This window comes from Ambystoma mexicanum, chromosome 3p (genome assembly GCF_040938575.1).
Source record: "Ambystoma mexicanum isolate Mex_15411 chromosome 3p, UKY_AmexF1_1, whole genome shotgun sequence".
NCBI classification, from domain to species: domain Eukaryota; kingdom Metazoa; phylum Chordata; class Amphibia; order Caudata; family Ambystomatidae; genus Ambystoma; species Ambystoma mexicanum.
The window spans coordinates 1,085,060,336-1,085,083,635 of record NC_090925.1 but is presented as its reverse complement, the minus strand read 5'-3'; the positions used below and the strand labels follow the sequence as shown (position 1 = coordinate 1,085,083,635).

General features: G+C 45.0%; 1 protein-coding gene across 1 annotated transcript in view; it reads right to left on the bottom strand.

Annotated features, from left to right (window-relative positions):
- Positions 1-23,300, bottom strand: part of LARS1 (leucyl-tRNA synthetase 1) — an 860,995-nt gene that overhangs the window by 531,427 nt on the left and 306,268 nt on the right. Inside the window, exon 13 of the mRNA XM_069652446.1 lies at positions 3,902-3,955. Within this exon, the coding sequence (XP_069508547.1) occupies positions 3,902-3,955 (54 nt within the window). The remainder of the gene's footprint in view (positions 1-3,901; positions 3,956-23,300) is intronic.

Below are 23,300 nucleotides of genomic sequence, written 5' to 3'. Positions count from 1 at the left end.
CACTGGTCTGTTGCCAGTCTATGGTTGATCTCTCTTTCCTCTGGTCTACCAGAGTTTTATATCTTACTTCCCACTTGGAGACTCCTGTCTTATATACCCACACTGGGTGCTGTCCTTGTGTTCTCCACCAAGGAAACTCCTGGAAGACACTCCACCTGGGGACCTCCTGGTCTTTACCGCAACTTATGGTTTCATTCCTCTCGCCCCAACTTGGGGTCTTGTTCCCCTCACCCCGCCTTGGGGTCTTGTTCCCCTCACCCCGCCTTGGGGTCTTGTTCCCCTCACCCCGCCTTGGGGTCTGGATGCCCTCACCCCGCCTTGGGGTCTGGATTCCCTCACCCCGCCTTGGGGTCTGGATTCCTCACCCCGCCTTGGGGTCTGGATTCCCTTGCCGAGCCTCTGGGTCTTGATTCCCTCAACTCACCCTCAGGTCTCATTTCCCTCACCCCGCCTTAGGGTGTTGGGTCTCGCTGCCCTCCTTTTGGCCCGCTAGAGCCACCGCAAACCTCTTTTCAGGTGGTGCTCCTCAGACAAGTCATTGAGCTCCACCACCGCTGTGCTGGTACTTCGACTTCTCCACGGTGTTCAGCGACAGACGTGGCAAGTGTTAGGGGAGTTTTCCTAAAGTTCACTGTAAAGTAAGACTTCATAAAACTATCCAAATGGTGTGTAGATCCCCAACCCTTAGTATCAGTCTGTACTACTCATGGAACCTTGGTGTGGCAGAGCAGTCAGGCTTTTCATAAGAGGAAGATGTGAGCTGTACGTACACTGAACCGAGTTAATAATACAATTCAAAGAAACACTTACACATAAATGTATATTAAACATAGATGTATTATATATACACAAGATATGCTTTAAAATACTTAGTACAATTAACCAAAACACACAAAAATACATGCAGATACTTTTCAAAGCCCACTGCTTAGTTTGTAGTTGCTTGCGGTTACAATTATTACAGCGTTTGACACTAAAGACAGTTCTACCGTATTATCGGTTCTACCCCGCACTCACGTAAGACAGAGGAAATACGGTAATCACATTTAGTTAGCACAACCACATAAGATAGTCTTTTTGAAAGGAAAACTATTGATTAGACAAATACTGGCAGAGCTTATGGTTATAGAGGCAATTTCTCTGCACAGCAAGGCTTTTAAAGTCCCCAACACAACCCTAGCTAAAAGGCAGTTCGGAGAGGCTCAAAGTCTTGTGAAGCAGCAGAAAACAAAGGTTCCTGTGGATACTTTCTGGTCTCTAGTCTTTAAAGATGCAGGATGATAAACCCAACATTGGAGACCCTGCAAAAGGACTAGGACAAGGTCAGACTGCGATTTTGACACCTTTTCTTCAGCACCAACAAAGGGCATGATTCGCCCGGTCAATCCTCTTCAATTCCTGGAGTCCAACACTCTGCTGAGGGAACTTGGAAGAGTTGGATAGTGTCTCTGGAGGTTCACCTGGAGCTCAGCAAAGACTTGGACGGATTCGGCCTTTCAAAGATGATGCACTTTGATTGGGTCGGAGGTCTCCTTGTATTGGGGTTCTGCAACTCTGGAGAGGCAAAGTACCTCGCGAGATGGCTCAGATGGAAGTTAGTCTATGGACTGGTTGTTCCCACCAGTCAAAGAAAATGTGTCGTGCTCTTCGGAGTTCCTCTGTCGCACAGAAAATGGTATCAGGAAAGCAGTGGTCGCTTCACGGTGTTGCAAGGGGTCTGCAGGCATTTCTGGTGGTCTTCGTCGGTTACATCAGTTTCCAGTGGTCGACTTGCCTTTCACCTCAGAAGCCTCACCTTTTATACAGTTCCAGCACACACTCCTCTGCAATCTCTCTCCACAATTTACAGAAAGGGGCAGGTGTCTGTCACAGTCTCTGGTAAATAATAATAGTTGGTAGAACACGTCCACTGCCACCAGCCATAACTAGAGGGTTGTCTATGTGACTAAAAAGTCACAGGAGCAGGGAGAAGGGGATTACTAAGTATCTCCTTGGCAATCCACATAAGGTGGTGTGTGCCAATGTCTCAGAATATAAAGTTTTAGGAGAGTATCTTGCTATCCTTAAGAACAGTAGAAATTAAGGATATAATCTTAAAGGAGAACCCAACACTGACCATAAGGAGCTGTGTGCTGCAAAAGTAAAATACAGATGCCTTAAAAGAGATATGGAGGAAAGTAGACTCCAAAGGACAAGTAAAACAAAGAGTTCCAAAAGACAGTGTTCATAAGAATGAATGAGGTAAAAAAGGCTCCACTCATTCAGGATATAAGCAAAAAGGTCCAGAAGTCCAGCAACAAGTGCTGGGGTCTCACTAGGAGAGGGGATGAAGAATAACAAGGATAAATCTCCCTAACAGTAAGCGCTCTCTTCCTGCTGGCTTCCGGAAAGACTTAGGCAATGGTTTCTCGATATGCCAGGTGTCTGCTTTTCAGCCAGTATTTGTTCCTCGGTTCTCTTTGGGCCAGGCGCTTCCAGCTGCTACCCGAGCGTTCCACAGGCACTGCTGTGGCTTAGTCCGCCAAAACTTGCCCTATGCTTCTTCTGTCCTGCCACACATCACAGGAAAACGTCTCTGGGCTTCTTCAGCTCTGTGGGTCTCACTTCCCATACTGATTGGCTCTTTATCTCACACTTTGCTGGGCAGCCTGGGGGGGATGTGACTATCCACTGTTCTCACGTTCTCTATGAGGATGGTGAATCCAGAGGTTCAGAAATCATAACATCATAACAGCCATTCGCATAGGAAGTTTCACGTTATCACACAGTTTAACTCGCTAACTTCCATGTAGCCAGCAACGATGTTGGGTTCTTGTGATAAGGGAGGATATTGACTTGTATCCTTTTTGAGAGATGTCCTGCACTCTAATAGGGGGACCGAGGGGGAGCACACCCAATGGGATGCCATTTGCCCTGTTCCATAGAGGATGTTAAGCTTCACAGGCTCAACTCCCTAGTCCCCAAGGGGCTGGCTCCCCCTTAGGTAGAGAAGACACATTCCTTGGTTTTGTCACAATAGCCACTGGTCGCAACATCTGTCCAGCAACAGACATTCAGGCACACAAATGTGTACCAGGAGCAGCCCCCACACAGCTCAAACACAAACTACACCCCTATAAAACCAAATGGAAGAACATTGATGGATAAGAGCCTACTTTAATTATTTAAACTGACTGATATGCAGAATGTAATATTAACGTCCAGATACGAAATGCGTGTTTACAGACCACATTAACACAGTACCAGTATTAACATGAAGAGACTTTGATGGACAACATCAGCATATAATTAGAAGTGAACACTAAACATCAAGAAATTGGCTAAGCAAGAGTGACAATCAGGAACATAGGTGATGAAAAAAAGTAAATCACATCATCTAAAGCTCCTTATAAAAAGCACAATCATTGAAAGCAGAAGAGTCCTAGTGGAAGAAAACTGCAAGGGGATTTCATTTGGATGAAATTATAGGAGACCTATATGCAAATAGATTAGGAAATTTCCATGCGACCAAGAATTTAAAATAAGTACATATTAATGGCGAAAAAACACAGCAAGAATCTCCAGATGAAGAGCTTAGGCTCGAAACATGTGATAGCAGGCAATTATATACATCACAAATACAATCTTGATAACATCAAAAATCATTGTTCAGTTATGTTGTTTATAAAATACCTTGGAATATAACCTAAAAAAGCCTGTAGCATAAAAGAGAGAAAACTCTACTGTTCTACTGTTTCAATGCAAACTGTATGGGTAACTCATTCCAAAGAGTATTGGCAGAGCAGAGTCAGGATTAGAACATATGAAGGTGTGACTTGAACAAGGCATTGGACGTCTGGGAGTACATTGTTTAAATAAATGTAACACCATTCTATGTTGAGGATGAAAGCACTCCACTTACTGGATCAAAAGGCATCACCATCTCGTCCTTGATTCCATATTTCGCTCTTAGTGCCTGAGGAGAAAAGGTTATAAAGTGATTTAAGGTAAAGACAAATGTCTTTCAAAATGTGGTTACTCACAACTGTACACAAGAAACAGCCCAAACCATTAGTGGATCCATTTATTTCCCTCACCCTATACTAGAAGCCAAAAAATGTTCTATGTTCCACCCATGTCCCTAAACTATCAGCTATCAGTGGTGGACTGAACACCATGCAAATGGTGACATATCCCCAACAAGCCAGTGCTTATGAAAGGCAAATAGAGCCGAGACAGTGACATGGCAATGTAGCACATACTTCTAATCATGGTTCTAGTTGGATATTTTCAAATGAAAAGAAAAATTTGGTCTGCGCAGATGGAAAAATATGCACTTTTAATGGAAAAGCTTCATTCCAAACTATGACATGGAGACAATTGCCTTGCAGCTTGTGGAACTTATTTTTCAAAACTAACCCTGACTAACCTTCTGAGAGACCAAACTAGTTAGGAACATGGCATTTCACATTTAGGTCTAACCAAACTATCATAGTACTGTAAACAGAGCATTAAGGCAGACTTCAAGAGATATGAAGGGGGTGTATAAATAAAATTAACCACACACAATGTCATCAAATCAAGGCTCACAAGTCCAAATATATACAAATGTATTCAGACTTTTAACACAGTAAGCAGGTCAAATTCAAACAAGCATATAACTCCAAACCAAACTTATATACACTTATGAGCACAGTTGGTTATCTCAAAGGGAGTCTACTGAAACTTTACACTTCTACATAGCAAAGAAGTGTAATCAATGAAACAAGAGAAACTGTAAACAGCAAAGTGAAAGAACAATGCATTTAAATATATTATATGATGTGGCATTTATAACGTGCCTGTACACAAGTGTTTCTAGGCAAGAATATATACTCTTCCTTAAACATATAAGGCAGCTTTAGCTTCAGCAGTCCTTTTCTACCAGATAAGAAGGCCTAGTGCCTAAACAGAGTCAAAGTTTCAGTTAAGTACCTGAGAGGGGAGAAGGAAGTCTTAAAAGTCTCCCTATAACAACACGCTTTAGCAAAACCAATAGGTTGGTAGAAGTTGCAGAAATAAAGCACCTTTAGGGTACTCTCTCAATCCCCCCTACACCCTGGGACAGGAATACTTGGCTACAACCCGTCCCATTACAGCAAAGCAAAAGTTAAGGAGTGGACTTTATGCCTATACATTCCCTATGGCGAGGGAGGGAGTGAAAACCTGCGAGTCAACTTGCCTCTTTACTCCGACTTTCTAGATTCGGCAGAATTGCAGGGTACATTTCTGTCAGTGGTCCCGTCAATGGGTCATAGGTGGAGTGGCTGAACTTGGCATCAGGATTGGGTTTGGCTAAAGAGCTGTTCCGGTAGGACGACTGACGAGACTTCAAACTTCCAGACAGCAGCAGCCACAGATCCCACAACATGAAGAGACCACTGACACGGCAAAGCATAGTATGAGCAAAGAAAAGCCCCTGTAGGTGCAGATTGTGGAGATGAAGAACTACCTGGTAAAATGGATTTCTACAATCTCTGCCTATTGGACAGATTTTAGGAGGCCACCGTAGTTATAAGTGAACAAGGAAACTCTGAGAGGTTAACCAAAACCCAATCAAGGTAAAAGTGGCAAGCAGTCAAGGCTATTCTCAGGAGAGAATGCGTGCGGTCAGGGGTCCACAATGAGCCCACACAGTGAAGGACAAAATTCTATTTAGACAGGAATGTATACAAATACAGTATTTATTCTAGGATTTAAACACACAATACAAATGAAACAAGCAGGTGATAATATCACACAACACTCAATAATAAACATACATACATACAGTCATCATAGTTTCTTAAAATGCATTCAATGACTTAAGGAGGTAAAGTGATGCAGTAGAAATAGAAACACGTAACAATCGATATTCCTCAACTTCAGCAGTCCAATCCCTAAGAAGAACGGGGCCTTGTAACCAAAAGTTAAAGGAGCCATAATGCTTCGCTCCAGAATGTATCTGAAGCAGGTAAGTTACTTGTGTTGGTGATTATTCAGAAGAAGAGATACAACAAAGTTACTAGGTAAGTAAAATGTGTTCTTATCTTTCAGATTGTATTACTCGGGTTCGACAACCAAAAAGCAGTGTAATGGAAGGATACAAAGAGTTGTTCTCAATGTTATCCTATAGAAGACAAAGGGAGATAAATTGCTTTGCGTGTACTTACACACCCCAACCCACCCCCCCCCACCCCAAACTCCGATTTTCCCAGGTGACTGGATGGGTCGACTGGGAGGGGGGGGGGTTCTCTGGAGGTTGGATTTCTTGACGTTGGTTCCGGTGAGAGGCACCCAGGAGCTGCGGTGCAAGAATTCTTCTGGTAGGGTTTAAGGAGCAGAGTGGCGATGGAGAAATGCAAGATTGACCAATGCAGCCCTCTTCAGGACACTTCACAGGACGGAGGAAAGCAAGCTCCAGCGATGGCCACCACACACAGACGAAGGCAGGTGTCCTCCCAGTCTCAATTGCAGAAGTCCTTCAAGGACATGAAGCCTAGAGGCTTGGAGACTGAAATTTAGGAAGGGGATTCCAAGATGGCCGCCGTGTACTGAGGAAGGGTGCAGGCGGAGCTCCATACCAGACTTTAACATCATAAAAATAAAGCTTACCATGCAGTTTCCCTCATCAGAAGCTTTGGCAGGTGAGCCAGTGAAAAAAGGGGCCCCTCGCAGCTATAAAGTCGAAAGCTAAGACGACTAAGCGAAAACGGATGAGGAGCGCCGACGGCTCGGGCACTCCCGATAATTAACGGGACAAGCCTTCTGTACGCTTGCATGGGCCGTGTCATTGAGGCAAACCGCAGGTTAACATCTCCGGAGAACCGAAGGGAGGCATGATTAAAGGCAGCAAAGAGTTCCGTGAGAAAGGCGGTTTATGTTGAAACGGATCCGGTAAACAACTCGAGAGAGCACAGGAACGGTAGTGCATGCAGACAGCCTACAGACTGGAAAGTACATGGCACACAATGACCTCTTTCCATTTGTGAAGCCACGTTAACATTCTTTTGAGCAGAGGAAGATGAACGCAGAGGGTGCAACAAGGACTTTGTTAGGTACTAATATCAGATTGGTTCAGGGTGGATTACGATGCGCGGGGATAAATAAACGCCCAATGCATCTTAGTCACGGTCAGACATAATAATACCGGCTGCTGCATCATTGGGATACAGAGTGTGTTCTGACATCAATGGTGGAGGCAAGCATATGCAGATCTATGTAAGAATATAAAAAAGCCATGACACTGGGGCTAAAATCAAGACACTTTAACAACAAGGCCCCAATACTATACCCTTATGAGAAATAGATAAATACCAATAAGAAGAAAGATAGGTGCTTAAATATTACCTTGTCAAACCTCAAACTCCCCTGAACATTACAGAAGTGAGTTAAGATGCGTAGAAGAGCTAAATATCTTATCAAAGCCATACACTTGGGTGGCCGGGTAAGCCAGCTAGGCTTTTTCAATGTCTGGATAATTTAGGGGGACCCACTTGGGCGGCAGACACCCTATGCCGGGAACAAAAAAGAAAACTCTTCGGTCGCTCGCCCAAACTTACAGGCCAATAAGGACAGCCCTCTACAGGATATTTGGCCCAGAACCTCTCGGGCTCAACAGGTTAGCTCTCCAATTCGCCCAGCGTCACTCTAACAGAAGTGGCAACTTCCAAAGAGGACTTTGCGAAGAGTTTTCAGGATTTCCAGAGCACGTTTACGGCATCATTTCAGACGCAATTCACCACGGAAATTAAACTAAAAATTATGGACTTGAGGAGCTGCATGAACATTTGGCACGAGCAACCCAGAATCTCGAGATGCAATGTGAAGATTGAGAGAACAGGTCTCGTAGGGCAAATATTCGGGCTAGGAATCTCCCCAAATCAGTTACGAACTCAGACTTGAAAGAGGCAATAACTACGATCTTTAAAGAGCTACTCACGGCAGAGGAGGAGGAGGAAGAGATCTTATTAGATTGCATCCTTAGGGTGGGCCTGAGAAGAGTAGACCCAGGCTCACGCCCAAGAGATGTGCTTGCTGCGTGCGGGATATACCCGTAAAAGGAGCAAATTCTTCGGGCTGCAAGACAAACAGATCCTATTACGTATAATGGGGCAACAATAGAATTGTATCAAGATCTTTCCCCGATCACCCTCCAAAAAAGCAGGGAAATGCAAACGGTGGTAAAAATCCTGCAACTAAAGTAAATAAGATGTATATTTCCATTTGGTGTCACATTGGCACTCAACGGAAGACTACACAGGATTACCTCTCTCGCAGAAGGATTGGAATTCTTGAAAATAAATGAGGATGAAGGTGGTATCGCAGGGCAACAACAAACGCAAGCGGAAGGACAGATCTTAAGAGGGTTCACGGGGAAGATTCAACCAAGATATGGGTAGCATGCGGGTCAGGGGGCCGGAATGGTCTCGCTGGAATCTTCGTTTGTGGGGCCCGCTACTGGAAAAGAAAGTGAAACAAAAGGAATATAATGGCGAGGGGAACATTTTGATTGCGATGCTATCTAGATTGCGATATGGACAGCTCAGGTATGAAACGCACCACCTGGAATCAACGGAGTGGAGAAAGGGGTTTTTGGATATCCTAGGGGGAACCCTGGAGGAAATGGTGATCCACGTTGGAGAAGTAACGGTTATAGGTACTCTAGGTAAAATGGGTCACACCAGGGTGGGGTGGGGGGTGGGGTGGGCAGGGGATTTGGGGACAGGTTGTTGGCATTAAGGGGTCTTGGGGGGATTTACGTATGGGGAAGAGGGGGGGACAACCGCAGAATGTGTTGGCAATGTTTAACTGTTCTGAGTTTATGGGGTAGAACACCAACTACAAATAGTGTATTAAAAAGGAATTGCATTAAAGTGTATATCTTAATATTCAGGGGCTGAATACCCCGGTTAAACACAAAAAGTTAGAGTATTTCCTATCGTGGCATCGCCCTGAGGTTTTGATCCTGCAGGAAACCCATATTAGACAACAAGATAAATCCCGCCTCTATATCACTGTACCCTTTTTACTGAAAATACTGTATAAAGCAGCCTACCTGCAAAATCAGAAATTCCTAGAGGACAACCACATCCTTGGACTCAGGCAATCAGGGTTCAGGCCCCACCATGGGACCGAAACGACTCTCCTTGACTTAAAAAAACAAATAGATGACCTCAGATGCGCCGGCAAACCTGCACTCTTCCTGCTCCTCGACCTGTCAGCCGCCTTTGACCTGGTCGATCACAAATCTCTTTGCCAACACTTATCCTCTGTGGCCAACTTCTCTGACAAGGCCTGCAAATGGATAGACTCATTTCTAAAAGACAGAGCTTTGAAAGTCTTTTCTGACTTCTCCTGTGCTGACCCGAGTACTATCAAATGTGGGGTTTTGCAAGGTTCTTGCACGGCCCCTACCCTTTACAACCTCTTCACGAGGCTCCTGTTTCAAATCCTGGACTCTCTGGGCATCTCATTCACGAACTATGCAGATGACACCCAGGTACTGATCCCCCTTCGGGAGACTACCTGTCCGACCAGAATACCTTGAACTCAGTTTACTCAACAATCCAATCCTGGATGGCAGAAAACTGGCTATGCCTCAACAGTGAGAAGACCGAGATTCTGCTGGTGGGTTCACCCTCCACCCTGAATAAACTGGGCACTCAATACTCCTCCTTCACCATTGATAACATTCCCATTTCCATCTCACCATCCATATCAAAACCCTGGGTATCTTCCTAGAACCTAACGTGACCATGAACAGGCAGGTTAATGCCATAGCCTCCACGTCAGCCTACCACTCCAAACTCATCAATGCAGTCCGACCCTTCCTCTCACAACAAAATTGCCTAACCATCGCCAGGGCCATCATTGGATCAAGGCTTGACTACTGCAATGCCCTTTACCTAGGTATCTCTGCCAAGAATGTGCCAAATTCCAAATTCTTCAAAACAACGCGCTCAAAGCCGCCACGGGTCTCTCGCGTAAAGAACACATTTCAGAACTCAGACGACAGGTCCATTGGCTACCAGTTAAGCAAAGGATCATCTTCAAAGCCCTAGCTCTGTCTCACAAGTGTCTCCATAACCTTGCTCCTCCCTATCTAGCACAGAGAATCACCAAACCCTCTACCTACAAACCATCCAGATCTCATTACTCTAACCTGCTATCCATCCCTAGAACACGCAAAGCCTGTGCAGGTAGCTCTAGCTTCCCCTTCAGTCGCACCCACTCTGTGGAATGCCCTCCCACCACACCTCAGGCTCATTGACTCTCACTCAGTGTTTCGCAAAGCAGTCAAAACTAACCTCTTTGTCTGATGTATCCTGTGATGTAAACTATTATGTTCTAAAACATGTGACCCTGTAATATGAACAAGTTCTCTCATGGGCGGCTTCCTTGTAACCCTCAAGTAAGCCTGCTTTAGCTCTGTTACAGCGCCTCGATGCGTGCAGGCTGCTAGTGAGCTCTACAAATACAAATGAATAAAATATCCGACACTACCCCATGATTATTCAAGCTAACGCGCTAAAGAAAGTGGCAGGGGTTTTAATTGCATTTAGGCAGGGGATACACTTGAAAATATTTCAAGGAGTTCCGGGATTTTTTTTTATTGTCCCTACGGTTCGGCCATGTGTTTTTACGCATAAATCGGTAGATCGTAGAAAACTTTCCTATGGACCTTACCCGACTTTTCGTCCATTAACGCACTCGAAATCAGCCGCCATTTTGTGATAATCCTATCATTTCCCCCCATCGACCTGGCTCACCTGCGTTTGCGGCACTAAATCATATCCCCCGCCCCTGAAACAGACTTTATCAAAACATTCATATTCCCCGCCTCTATTCGTGACGTGACTGTGCTGCGTAGGCAAACGCGCCCAGGCGTCTTCTACGCGACTCCACACAGAACCCGGAAACCAACACAGATCAGCTCACAACACAGCGCGCCACAATTCGGAATATGAAACTGTACTTTTAAATCAAACTGCAAGATTGTAAATTTGGTAAAGTACATTTATTTGACATCAAATGTTTAGAGAATATTCAGCGATTTGCATTTTTATTTGCTCACGTTCCAAAAAGTTCGTTTTGAGGCACGCGATGTTCCTTTGCTGTACACAGGGTCTTAGATCATCTCACAATACAGCCCCTGAGCCTGACATCAGCAGACGCATACCGCCCATTTCCCAACGCCAAAGCACGTTTCGTGTCAACAATCGCTGCGCCCCAGCTAATGAAGTGTCGCCATGGAAATGGCAGGACGCCTCTTTCCTCAATAAGTATAAACACACCGTTTCACAACACACAGCAGCAGATTTTCGATTCCATTACTCTCTCTGTGTTACTTTGAGTATTCTGTGACTCGTTTCTGTGCTCTGGTCAGCTACCTTCGCCGCTTCTAGGCCTTGTGAACACCTGTACCATCTCTGTAAATTATTTGACTTTCTTTACCACACAATGGCTACAATAATGCCGTATATGTATGAGCCCGAGTACACCGAGGAGGAACTACTGGAAAGGCAAGCACGCGAAAACGATGGGGATTCGGACGGCAGTTGGGAGGACCAGTCAACGGATGAAGAGCCTGGACCATGTCGCATGGACGGCGTCTCCACCTGGTGCACGTGCAATCGGTGCGAGCTAATGCCAACTGAGGAGGAGAACTGCTGCTGCCGTGAAAATTCCGGGTGCTTGGCCTACATTTCGGAAGGCGAGCCAAGTCCGCAATGCATCACCGAGCTGCCAGAGTTCAGGGAAGCCTGCCTCTCACGGAACGTGTTGAGGATGATGATGGTGCTTATGCACGAACTTCGCGGCACTGTTCGTCCGCGTAATCCGAGTAACGAGTAAGTATACTCTGGTTGTGATGTCAGTGATGCCACTACTATTTCATGGTCGTCTCCCACATATAAAATTACATCTACATATCATTCGAACGCATGTAAATTGGTTCCATATTGTGCATTTTCTAGATAGAATTTTTTTCAAAGCAGAATGACATTTTTTACCTGAATCGACATTGATAAGTACGTTTTGTCATTTTAATACAGTTTGCATCTTTCTTTTTCACAGGTGGTACAGGCTGGTGTCCTATCGTTGCTTCACTTGGTGGCTTCACGGGAGGCTCGGACACCGCGTTCGGAGAGTAATACCTGCCTGTGCGGTACTTGCCATTAGACAACATTTCCCCAGCGACAGTGGACAATACCGCGGATTTTCCCTGGATGTGCTGCAACCGGAACTTTACAATGTGTAATGTTTATTATTTATGTTCAATTGAAATTAAGATCTAAAATAAAACCCAACATATATTTTAACAATGGTTGTTTTGATTTTTTAAATGAATCTAGTGTGTCTCCATTGAATAGTCTTCCTGTGCCTTGTCTTGTCACACCACATGTCTCTGGCCAGCATCCTCCCTCACGCTGGCCGCCCACCTTCAATCCACATAACCGTTGAACCCATATGCAGCAGACATACATATGTTATTTTGCGGGTTGGCATCAAGCCTCCCGGCCTTGCCTCCTCCCCCAAAAATACTTACCACACCACTTTGTTCAAGCGTTGGCAATAAAAGGCCGTTGGATTTTATTGATACAAAACATGGTTATAGGTAAATAATCAATATGGTTGATCATAATAAATCATCCTTTTGGGCACCGGGTACAGAGATGACCCCCTCTGGCCCGTGCCACCTTGCCACCACAGGCCAGCCTGCTGCTGACTAACTGCCTAGGCATCCAGGGTCTCCAGGGTGAACTGCACCCATATATTCTCCTGGGAGGGTGAGGTATTTATAAACTCACCCCCCTGCCTTCCATGTACTAGATCCTGCAGCCTGCCTCTTACATGCAGTTAGATGGCCTCTCCTTGGTGAGGCCCTGCGGCAAACGAGTCTTGTCTGCACGACCACCGCCCCAATCCACCCCCCGCCCTATCAAAGGCAGTTCGCACCGGGGTACTTGCGCTGGCAAGTGGAGCTGTCAGGGAGCGATAAAGGCCAAGAGGTGCCAAAGACCATGTACACTTCAAAGTGGTCTATAGAGCATGGGTTGTTGTTCCCATGTCTACCTCCAGACCCCGTGTCTCCTGCCAAGCATCCCCTCTCATGCTGGACGCCCCCCTGCAATCCACATAAGTGTGTCTCCATTCACGAGTCTTCCTGTGTCTTGTCTGCATGACCACCGCCCCAATCCACCCCCCGCCCTATCAAAGGCAGTTCGCACCGGGGTACTTGCGCTGGCAAGTGGAGCTGTCAGGGAGCGATAAAGGCCAAGAGGTGCCAAAGACCATGTACACTTCAAAGTGGTCTATAGAGCATGGGTTGTTGTTCCCATGTCTACCTCTAGACCCCGTGTCTCCTGCCAAGCATCCCCCCTCACGCTGGACGCCCCCCTGGAAACCGCATAATGCCACGACATATACACGTCATTCATTCACAAACACACCCCTGTTTCGAATTCTTTATAACCCACTTCATATTTCTAATGAGAACTTCTTTGCGCTTTGCTAGTCAACCCGTGAAGGTGCTGGTTATCTGCTCTTCGTCTCTGTGAACTTCCGTGACCACTTCGAGCAAACTCGTCAGTTTGCAACCTGTGAACTGCTCCCTGTTCTACGACAAGAAACTACTCTGATCCCTGCATCTAACTGTTTGTTCGTCAAGGTAAGGCCATGTACCATAATCATTTTGCGTCCAATTTTTTAATTTATATCTATTTGCTAGTAGTCATCAAATTGCATCCATGTTTTCTTTTCATTCAAGAGAGTACATGCAAGGAACTAGTCACATGTTCTGAGTTTAGTCAAATTATTTTTCTATTTTTTTAAAGTTATTCAAATACTTATCCGCATGTGAATAACGTGTATAGTTCCAAGAACCAAAACGAACCTTGCATTGAACCTTTTATGTGTCATTTAATTTTTTAACACATTGGTATTCATAGAGAATTGTTGATCTTTACTTTTCAGAACTTTCCACAATGCCTGCCTGTTCCATTGGCGGTTGCCCTTCGAAGACCCATAATAAATCTGAAGGTACTATAATGCATGTTTTCCCTAAGACAATAGATCAGATAAGAGAATGGGTCCGATATTGCGGATATCCACCGTCTGAGCTTGAAAGTAGAGTCCTAGAAGTCTTTGCGGACAAGAGGGGTGATCGATACCGCATCTGCAGCAGGCACTTTAGCTCAGACATGTATTCCACATCATTGCTAATAAAGAAGAAAACACCGCGAGCGAGGCGAAAATTGCTCTCAACCGCTATTCCCACTCTATTCGTCCACATCCCTCCACTGGTGAGTCAAGTTTACGGATTTAGCTCTCGGCCTTGCGGTAGTGTGTAGCATTAGCTAACAATAATTTCCCCATTTATGTATCCACTCAATATGAAGGCGGAAGATTCTCGATCCGTGTCGTTATTGCAGTCATCAGCCACTTCAAGCGACTATCGGGTAATCTTACTTAGCTATTCTGCCACTGACTTGTTTTAGGCATGTAAATCAATAGTTTTAATTTATCGTGTAATTATTTTACCTAATGGTACACCCTAGTACTCGTCCTCTAGTCTTTGTTTTCAGTTATAATTATTGTTATCCAAAATAATGCAAGTACTGTCTTTCAGGGAGATGCTGAGGAGTCCAACGCATTGACGACAACCGTTGATGTCACTCAGATGCTCGAGGTACGTTTCCAGACAGTTCCATCGATGGAGATCATCAGATCTTGCATTCTTGTAGCGTGATTGTTACACACAATGTTTCTTTCGTTTTTAGCCATTGATATGTACTTTTGTCGTCGCCCTCCTATGTGTCTTCTTTTTTCAATATTGTGTTCATTACTAATGAAAGTCCTATGTTTCAGGGAGTCGATGGAGCATTAGTCCAAGAAGAAGGGGGAGCATGCAGTTACGGGTCGGCGCAACAGCTTGCAGAAGTGTGCACCGCAGTTACAGCGTCCCTTGATGTTCTTATGCATTTCGAGGTATGGATACTGACAGTTCGATCAAGCGAGATCATATGACGTGATTACATCCGCTATACTTCCTTCTTTATTAACGCAAGTACTATGTTTCAGGGAGATGACGGAGCTTCTTCTACAAGAACATCACCCCTAGTAGTTGATGCAGATCTCTGGGTGGTGACACTTCCAACGATCGAGCAAATCGAATCATATTTAGATATCCATTATTTATTTTAGACAACTGATCATTTGTGCAGGTCTATTTAGATGAGCCGTTGACGCCTGCACAAAGTTTATGTTCTTTTTAACAAAATAGAAAACCATACTAATGCAATTACTGTGTTTCAGGGAGTTGCTGAAGCGTCATCTTCAATAATATCATCAATGGAAGTCTATGCGGAGCCCAAGGTATGGATCTTGACAGTTCCATCTAACTAGATCAACAATGCGTGAATAATTGTCGTTTGAATGTTCTACACAATGCGTTCATTCGTGTTTTGCTATTGAGATGTACGTGGTTGTTGGTCCCCAAGTACATTTTGTGTTTTCAATATTATTATACATACTAATGAAAGTTCGATGTTTCAGGGAGTCGATGGAGCGTCAGTGCGTGATGGATGTGCTTATGAAAATATAGTCGTTGCAGCGCAAGAGGAAGTGGAGACATGCACACACGAGTCGGAGCAACAGCGTCCAGATGTTGAAGTTCGAGGCAAGAAAGTTTCAAAGAAAAGGAAGCAAAAGAAGGTTAGTGTCCTGGTCACTATAGTATGTTGTTTTTCACTGTTAATAGTTCAATACTGTAAGTTGTGTTTAAACTGAACATCCCTTTTCCAATCTGTCCTCTAGTTGCGAGTGGGTGTACGAACTAGATCTACACAGACAGTGAAGCGAACGAGAGATGTTGCTTGTCAAACCTTTTGCCAGGGACTTGAGACTGGAGATGCATCGTGCCAATGGGAAGAATATGAAGTGATTGACAACGGAGCTATACCACCACCAGCCATTGATAGTGAATGTCCTCCTAGTAGTTCGGATGCAGTCGGAGGTCAATTCACAGAATCCACAGCCGCAAAAACGAAGACCGCGAGAAAGTTGAAGAAATTGTTTTATTCTCCCATCGCCGGAGAAGGAACAGATGTTGCAATGGAAGAGAATGAAATGGACGACAATGAAACACCATCAATATCACTGAACATAGCGGAAGACGATATCAGAGATTGTACCTTTAATGTGAGTGACATGTCCTCAACGTTACAGGTCGAACCAGCTGGGATGCAGAGTGACAGTATAAGGAAAGAGGCCAAATTCATTGTATTCGATAGTTGTTTGATTGATATTATTATTAAGATGAAATGTGGGCATTCGGTTGGTGGGGAAGTATGTGGGGAGCCATTGAATAATGTGACTCGTGCAATTCGAGGCACTAACCTTAAAATACATGCCACCTGTACACAATATCATCCGTTCTCATGGTCTGCACAACCCATGCTGGGGCAACTGCCAGCAGGCAATCTACTTTGTGCAGCGGCCGCACTTTTTAGTGGTTCAAGTTTTAAAAAGTTAGAGTATTTCTTTCAGTTTGTGGGAATCCATTTCATTGCGAAAACTCAGTTCTACAAATACCAAACCGATTATCTATTTCCAGCCATTAGCGAAGCTTGGAGAATGGAAAAATGTCTATTGAAAGTACATTCGCGGGCAAACGGTTCAGGCTAGCCGGTGATGGACAGTGCGACAGCCCAGGATTTTCAGCCAAGTACTGCACCTACCACTTTCAGGACATGGAAAGTAAGAAAATTGTGAGTTCGGTGGTCGTGCAGGTGTCACAAAGTACATCCTCAGTGGCCATGGAGAAAGTTGGCTTTGTAGCATCATTGCAAGAACTACAATCGCGGGGAATGGTGATCGACCTGATAGCCACGGACAGACACGTTTCAATTGCCAAGACAATGAGAGAAGAGTACAAAAATATAAATAGCCAATTTGACGTATGGCATCTTGCAAAAACAATCAATAAAAAAATGTCGGCTGCAGGTAAAAAAAAAGATATGCAAGGTATTTCACAGTGGTCCAAGTCAATCAGCAACCATCTTTGGTGGAGCTCAAAAACATGTGAAGGGTCGTTGGAAATTCTACTGGAAAAATGGCGATCAGTAATGCTACACTGTAGCAACGTTCACCGCTGGACCACAAACCAACATTTCCACAATTGTGAACATGGCCATTTGTCCACAGAGGAGGCACGGAAGAAGTGGTTGATTCCTTCATCACCCACTCACAAAGCCATTGAAAAGATTGTATCTGATAAAACTATAACAAGAGATTTGAGGGGACTCACGGAATTCTGCCACACAGGAGATTTGGAGGTGTTCCCCAATATGTGCCTAAAGTACAGGCCAAAACGATTGCATTTTGGCATGGAGGGCATGATAAATCGGACTCTTCTAGCGGTCTTGGCACATAACCATAATGTTGGCCGTCAACAAAGTAGGACGACCGGAACTTTAGGGACGCTTCGCTACAATAAGGCCTTCACTAAAAGAAGTAAACAATGGGTGATCAAACCAGTGTTTGAGGATATGCAATATGAGTTTATTGAGAGACTTATTGTTGATGTCCTAGATAGGCACATACATGGAGTTGTGAACGAACCTGTGCAGGGGACAACTGCATTGCCACCCAACATTGCCTCTGTTCCATGTCCACCTAAAGCAGAGCTCATTGAGAAATACACATCACGGTTTAAATGATTGTAATTTGATTGTCTGTTCTCTCGAGTCTCCTCATGTTGCAGGCCCATTGAATATGTGTATCTATGTAATGTGTAAATAAAAGTGATTGCTCAGTGTACATGCAATGTGTCTCTCCACCCTTGCCCCTCCCTTCACCGTGCAGTAGTGCGAACCACCCGGGTGTCACCTGTGACTTTGCTCTCGAGTCTCCTCATGTCGCAGGCCCATTGAATATGTGTAGCTATGTATTGTGTAAATAAAAGTGATTGCTCAGTGTACATGCAATGTGTCTATCCAACCTTGTTCATTTGCGCATTAAATTAAACCAAACAGTAATATAAATCATTTTTCAAAAAATATAGAATGTCTCCGTATTTATGGTTCTCTGGGGCTGCAAAGCACGCAGACAAAATGCAAAGATGGAGTGTAAATTTCAAGTCCTGTGAGATGGCCTTACACTGAATGTAGCTAACTAGGAATGTGTGCTCGTTCAAAGTGAAGGTCAGCTGCTTTGATTTTTTGCTCGGGTGCCGGAATGGCCCACAACTCAGTATAAGGTTCTATTGTTATTTGACCTTGACAGGCCGGGACCATCCCGAAAGACTTCTTTTTGGGGGTGTGGTGCAATAACGTAAGAAACGATAATGAATAAAATTTCAGAAACGATAGCCATTTAATGTTCGTTCATTTGAAGAAATAACGTCGACATAGAAGGAGTGGTATTTCGGGGCTGCCCTACGCACAGACACAATGGAAAATGCAAATATAATGTAAGTAACTCTTTAGATGAGTTTATACCGCAATTTAATTACTATACAGTAGCTTTAAAGACGGGTTAAGTTGTACTTGTTCGTTCTATGTGGCATATTGTTTTGTACCGCGCACTATCTTGAGGAGAACCATCTCCTTTTACGGAAGCACCTCAAAACCTTCCTCTTTGCTTCTGCTTTCTCTCTCCCTCTCCCCTGCTACAACTGGTCCACTGTCTGCGACCACGGTCCTGGGCCCTTCCACTCTCCACCTGCACTGCCTCCCTGTCAACCCCTGCACTGGGGGACTGTCTCAGTATCCTACAGCCCCCCCTTCCCAGCACTTGTTCTGCACTTACCTTGCACTCGCCACCAGCTGGCCCTATGTATTTATTATTTTATGCTACTTACCTTGTACTCCACTTCCCCCCTCCCCTTCCCCTTGCACTTTTACCTTCCCCCTACCCCTGCACTTGCGCGATCTGAATGACACCTGGCCTAGTAGGATCGCTGTCTGTCTTCTCCTTGTTCCCCCCCCCTGCCTCGCCACGCCTTGAAACACTTGTGTATAGGCGCGTTGCAAATGCCATATTATATCATATCAGTGACGAAGTGGTCCACTGGCGCTCAGGCGGCTCTGAAAAAGGCGGAGGAGAGGGGGTGGGTTACTGGAAATTATGTATAATACCCAGTTGCACTGTCCTAGCTATGAAATAATTTCCCGACCCAATATATAAAATGAATAATTTTAATAAAGATCTGATGGTGAGACTAATTTCATTTTTTATGTTTTTAAAAAAGGTACATCCTTCATTATTGTCTGTGTCACGAGTACCAGACACCGGCGGATGGCTTTTACAACCGCCAGTTGCTTCTCCGCGTGAACAACGTTACCACCCTGACCATTTTATGGGACGATCGCCAAGTACAAGTATGCCCTTACGCGGTACTAATGGCTAGATGCAACATACATACCGTTGTGGTGGCCTAGTGCCTCGTTGTTGGAACAGCCATGCGATTATCAGTGCGACCGAAGAGCTTATTTTATCGTAAACCAACACCCTGTGTACTGCACACGAACATCGCTTGCCTCAAGACGAACTATTTTGGATCGAGAGAAAATAAAAATGCAAATCGCTGAATATTCTCTAAACATTTGATGTCAAATAAATGTACTTTACCAAATTTACAATCTTGCGGTTTGATTTAAAAGTACAGTTTCATATTCCGAATTGTGGCGCGCTGTGTTGTGAGCTGATCTGTGTTGGTTTCCGGGTTCTGTGTGGAGTCGCGTAGAAGACGCCTGGGCGCGTTTGCCTACGCAGCACAGTCACGTCACGGATAGAGGCGGGGAATATGAATGTTTTGATAGTCTGTTTCAGGGGCGGGGGATATGATTTAGTGCCGCAAACGCAGGTGAGCCAGGTCGATGGGGGGAAATGATAGGATTATCACAAAATGGCGGCTGATTTCGAGTGCGTTAATGGACGTAAAGTCGGGTAAGGTCCATAGGAAAGTTTTCTACGATCTACCGATTTATGCTTAAAAACACATGGCCGAACCGTAGGGACAATAAAAAAAAAGGCCCAGAACTATCCTTTAATACAAAAACGGACAGGCAAGGTAGATTCCTCTGTGTCCGTCGACATAGACGCTCTACGCCCCAAACACAGGTCAGGATAGTTTTTTTAAAATGACGCTAACAGAGTTAGAATCATTTATGATAGGGGAACAGTTAATATTTGGGTATTTTAATTTGGCTTGGGACTCACTGAAGGATAGAAGCGCGGGGACAAGATAAAGTGAACAGAAAAAGGTTGCACATATTATTCGCCTGTCCATAAATCATTCTGGCATATAGACTATGCCTGGTCATCGGCTGTGTTGCTGGGTAGTGTTTCAAAGATAGTGATACTACCAATTACAATATCAGATCACTCTCCCTTGGTATCGAAGCTTTTCCTTCCGCGGACGACATCTGGGTCATGGACATGGGACATGGGTCTGCCCTTCTGAATTATTCCGAGACCCTCTTCAGAAGGATATACACTAGGGGCAAACTTTTTTTTTTTTATTTAAATAAATGATACAGGGAGGATCTCTATAGAAATGATATGCGATGCCTTTCAGGCATCGTTCCGGGGGGAATTGATTTCAGCGGGGGCAGCTAGACATAAACAACGTAGGGCAGTTGAGTCAGAAATGATAATCATGAAAAAAAAAATGCATATTTGAATGTTAGGGGGACAACCATTATTAACATCGAAAGCAGAAAAAGGGCTACTATATGCAAATGTGCTGCCACATCCTTCGAAAATAATAATCATTCTGTGACGCCGGAATCGCGGGCGCTAATTTTGCCCTAACACCATAGCAGCTTTTGCTATAAGGCTACTGATTGCATACTAGTAGCAACCTCATCAGCAAAGTGATCCTCCATTATCTGCCACAAGGTTTTCACCATTCCAAGATGGCCGCCTGCCGGATTCGACCACTTCCAGCACTGTTTACCTAGTGCTGCTGCCCTTTGTGTCGGCGGATTGGCTGCTGCCCTGTTATTGTCAGCCAATCAGAACCGGGAGGCGAGAGCCGGCCCTCTCCACGAAGGCACGACCCACAAAGGCTCCCTGTCCTCAGCCTTCCTCGCCATTCGCCCAAAAACTCTGCCCCTTTTTCCCCTGTGCTACATCGACCACGTCAAGAATTTCGTGTCTGGAACATACTGAACTGCCTATATCCACTTCTTGCTCTCACAATTGAAAGACTAGTCCACGCTATTATCTCTGCCTGCCTACTGTACTCTCTGTTTATCTTTGGGCCACCCATCATCCATATATGAACTATTCTCCTCACCCATGGATGTTACATGCGCCTGCTCATCCCAAGGCACTTCACTAAGCAGTATGTACCACTTTGCTGTATGTTTATGTGTCAGTAGTACAATTTGTCTTGCCACTGTACCACCGGTAATATGAGCGGCACCGCCGTCTCATATACTGCTGTTCTGCATAAAACTGCCCCTCTCACTGCCATGTAATCATTCTCTTCCCGCTGCGTGAACGTCCTGTTCGCTTGCCTTCGGATTAGCCGCTGTTGCACACTACTCTCAATGTTACTCTAATGCTCCCCTGAACCTTGCCTCTGCCTTCCCCTACCATACTGTATCCTTAATTTAACCTGATTCAGCCTCCCAATTATACTCGGTTTATCGTTTCACTGATATCGTTTGCTCTTCTACTGCCTTTTAAGATTGTCCGCGGCTTGCCTCCCTGCTGATATTTCTTTGTATGCAGCCTTTCATGCTCGTCTGCAGCTTGCCGCCCTGCTGATACTGCCTCTTGCAGCCCCTATGAATGACCGTGATTTGATAACCTCATGTGCTGCCTCCTTCCCTTGATTACCAAACATACTGTCAGCCCCTATTTGTAGCATGTTTGCCTGAATCACTACCCTGCCTCCTTCTCAATTGACACGCCATGGCTGCCCCTTTCTATTTGTAAAAATAGACAGCGCTGTCCACCCTAGTTGTCACCCTGTCCTGTGCTTCGCCAACATACCCCTGCCCTTAGTCAGCCCACCCACTTGCTGGTATGCTTGCCCAGAGCACCACCTTCACCTGCCTCCAACGCATACTCCATCTTTCAGTTCAACTACTAGCATTGCTAGGACCAATACTATGCTGTGTTAATACCACTACCACAACCTCACCATTGACATGCCCCCTTGTATTCTCCTTAACGCTTGGCACATCACAATCTGTACCTAATATGTATCCTATCTCCCATTTGCACGGTACCAGCATCGCCTCGTGTCTCACACAGCAGCCCCACATCACATTGCCCACTACAGTCAACCTCCCAGCTGCCAACCCCTACCTTAACCACCCACTTCTATGGCTCCAACACTTCGCCACAAAGCCTACACCTAACCAACCTTGCACGATACCTGCAAGAAACTATAGACTAGGCTCTAGACACTCTCACATCTCCCACCACCCTACCAACACTAACTCACTAGACAAACCATCATGCACCAAGCCTGTAGCCCGTACCCAACAACTCACTCTCACACCCATACGTAATATATACACTCTGAACATCCCTTCAGCTCCTACTACCACAACCTGCCTCAAGGCTGCTTTGGTCAACACCAGATCACTCACAGCACATGCCCTCGATATGGCTGACCTCATTACAACTCACGACCTATACCTCATAGCCATTACTAAAACATGGCTTCACGCTGCCTCAGGACCCCTTTTATCATTAGCCATCCCTGAAGGCCACACCATCATCAGAAGTGATCGTAACACTGATCAATCTAAAGGAGGCGGCGTGGCGATCATCCACAAAACCACGACTAATCTCCGATTATCCGCTGCTCCTTGCCAAATCACATGAGCTGAACTACTTACAGCTAAACTAGCCATCACCCCTAACCAGACTGTTACACTCCACATCATATATAGACCACCTGGCCCACTCTCTACCTTTGCCGAAGACCTCTCCCACGTCCTCACCGACAAAACCAAATCTAAGTCCCAAATCATTGTATTAGGTGATTTCAATCTAGGGTACCTCGACCCTAATGATGCCCCTGCCCACGAAATCAACAACTTATTACTTAACCTTGGTTTTAATCAATGGGTCACCTCTCCAACTCACTCTAAGGGCAGGACCCTCGATTGAATAGCTGACTTAAACTGCGACACCACAGTCAACTCTAATCAACCATGTACATGGACCGACCATCACCTTATCACCTTCAGTATCCCCACTAAAATCCTCCCTTCCATCCCGAACATTGCACCAGCTACTACCACAAGAAATAATCGCAATATTACCTGCGC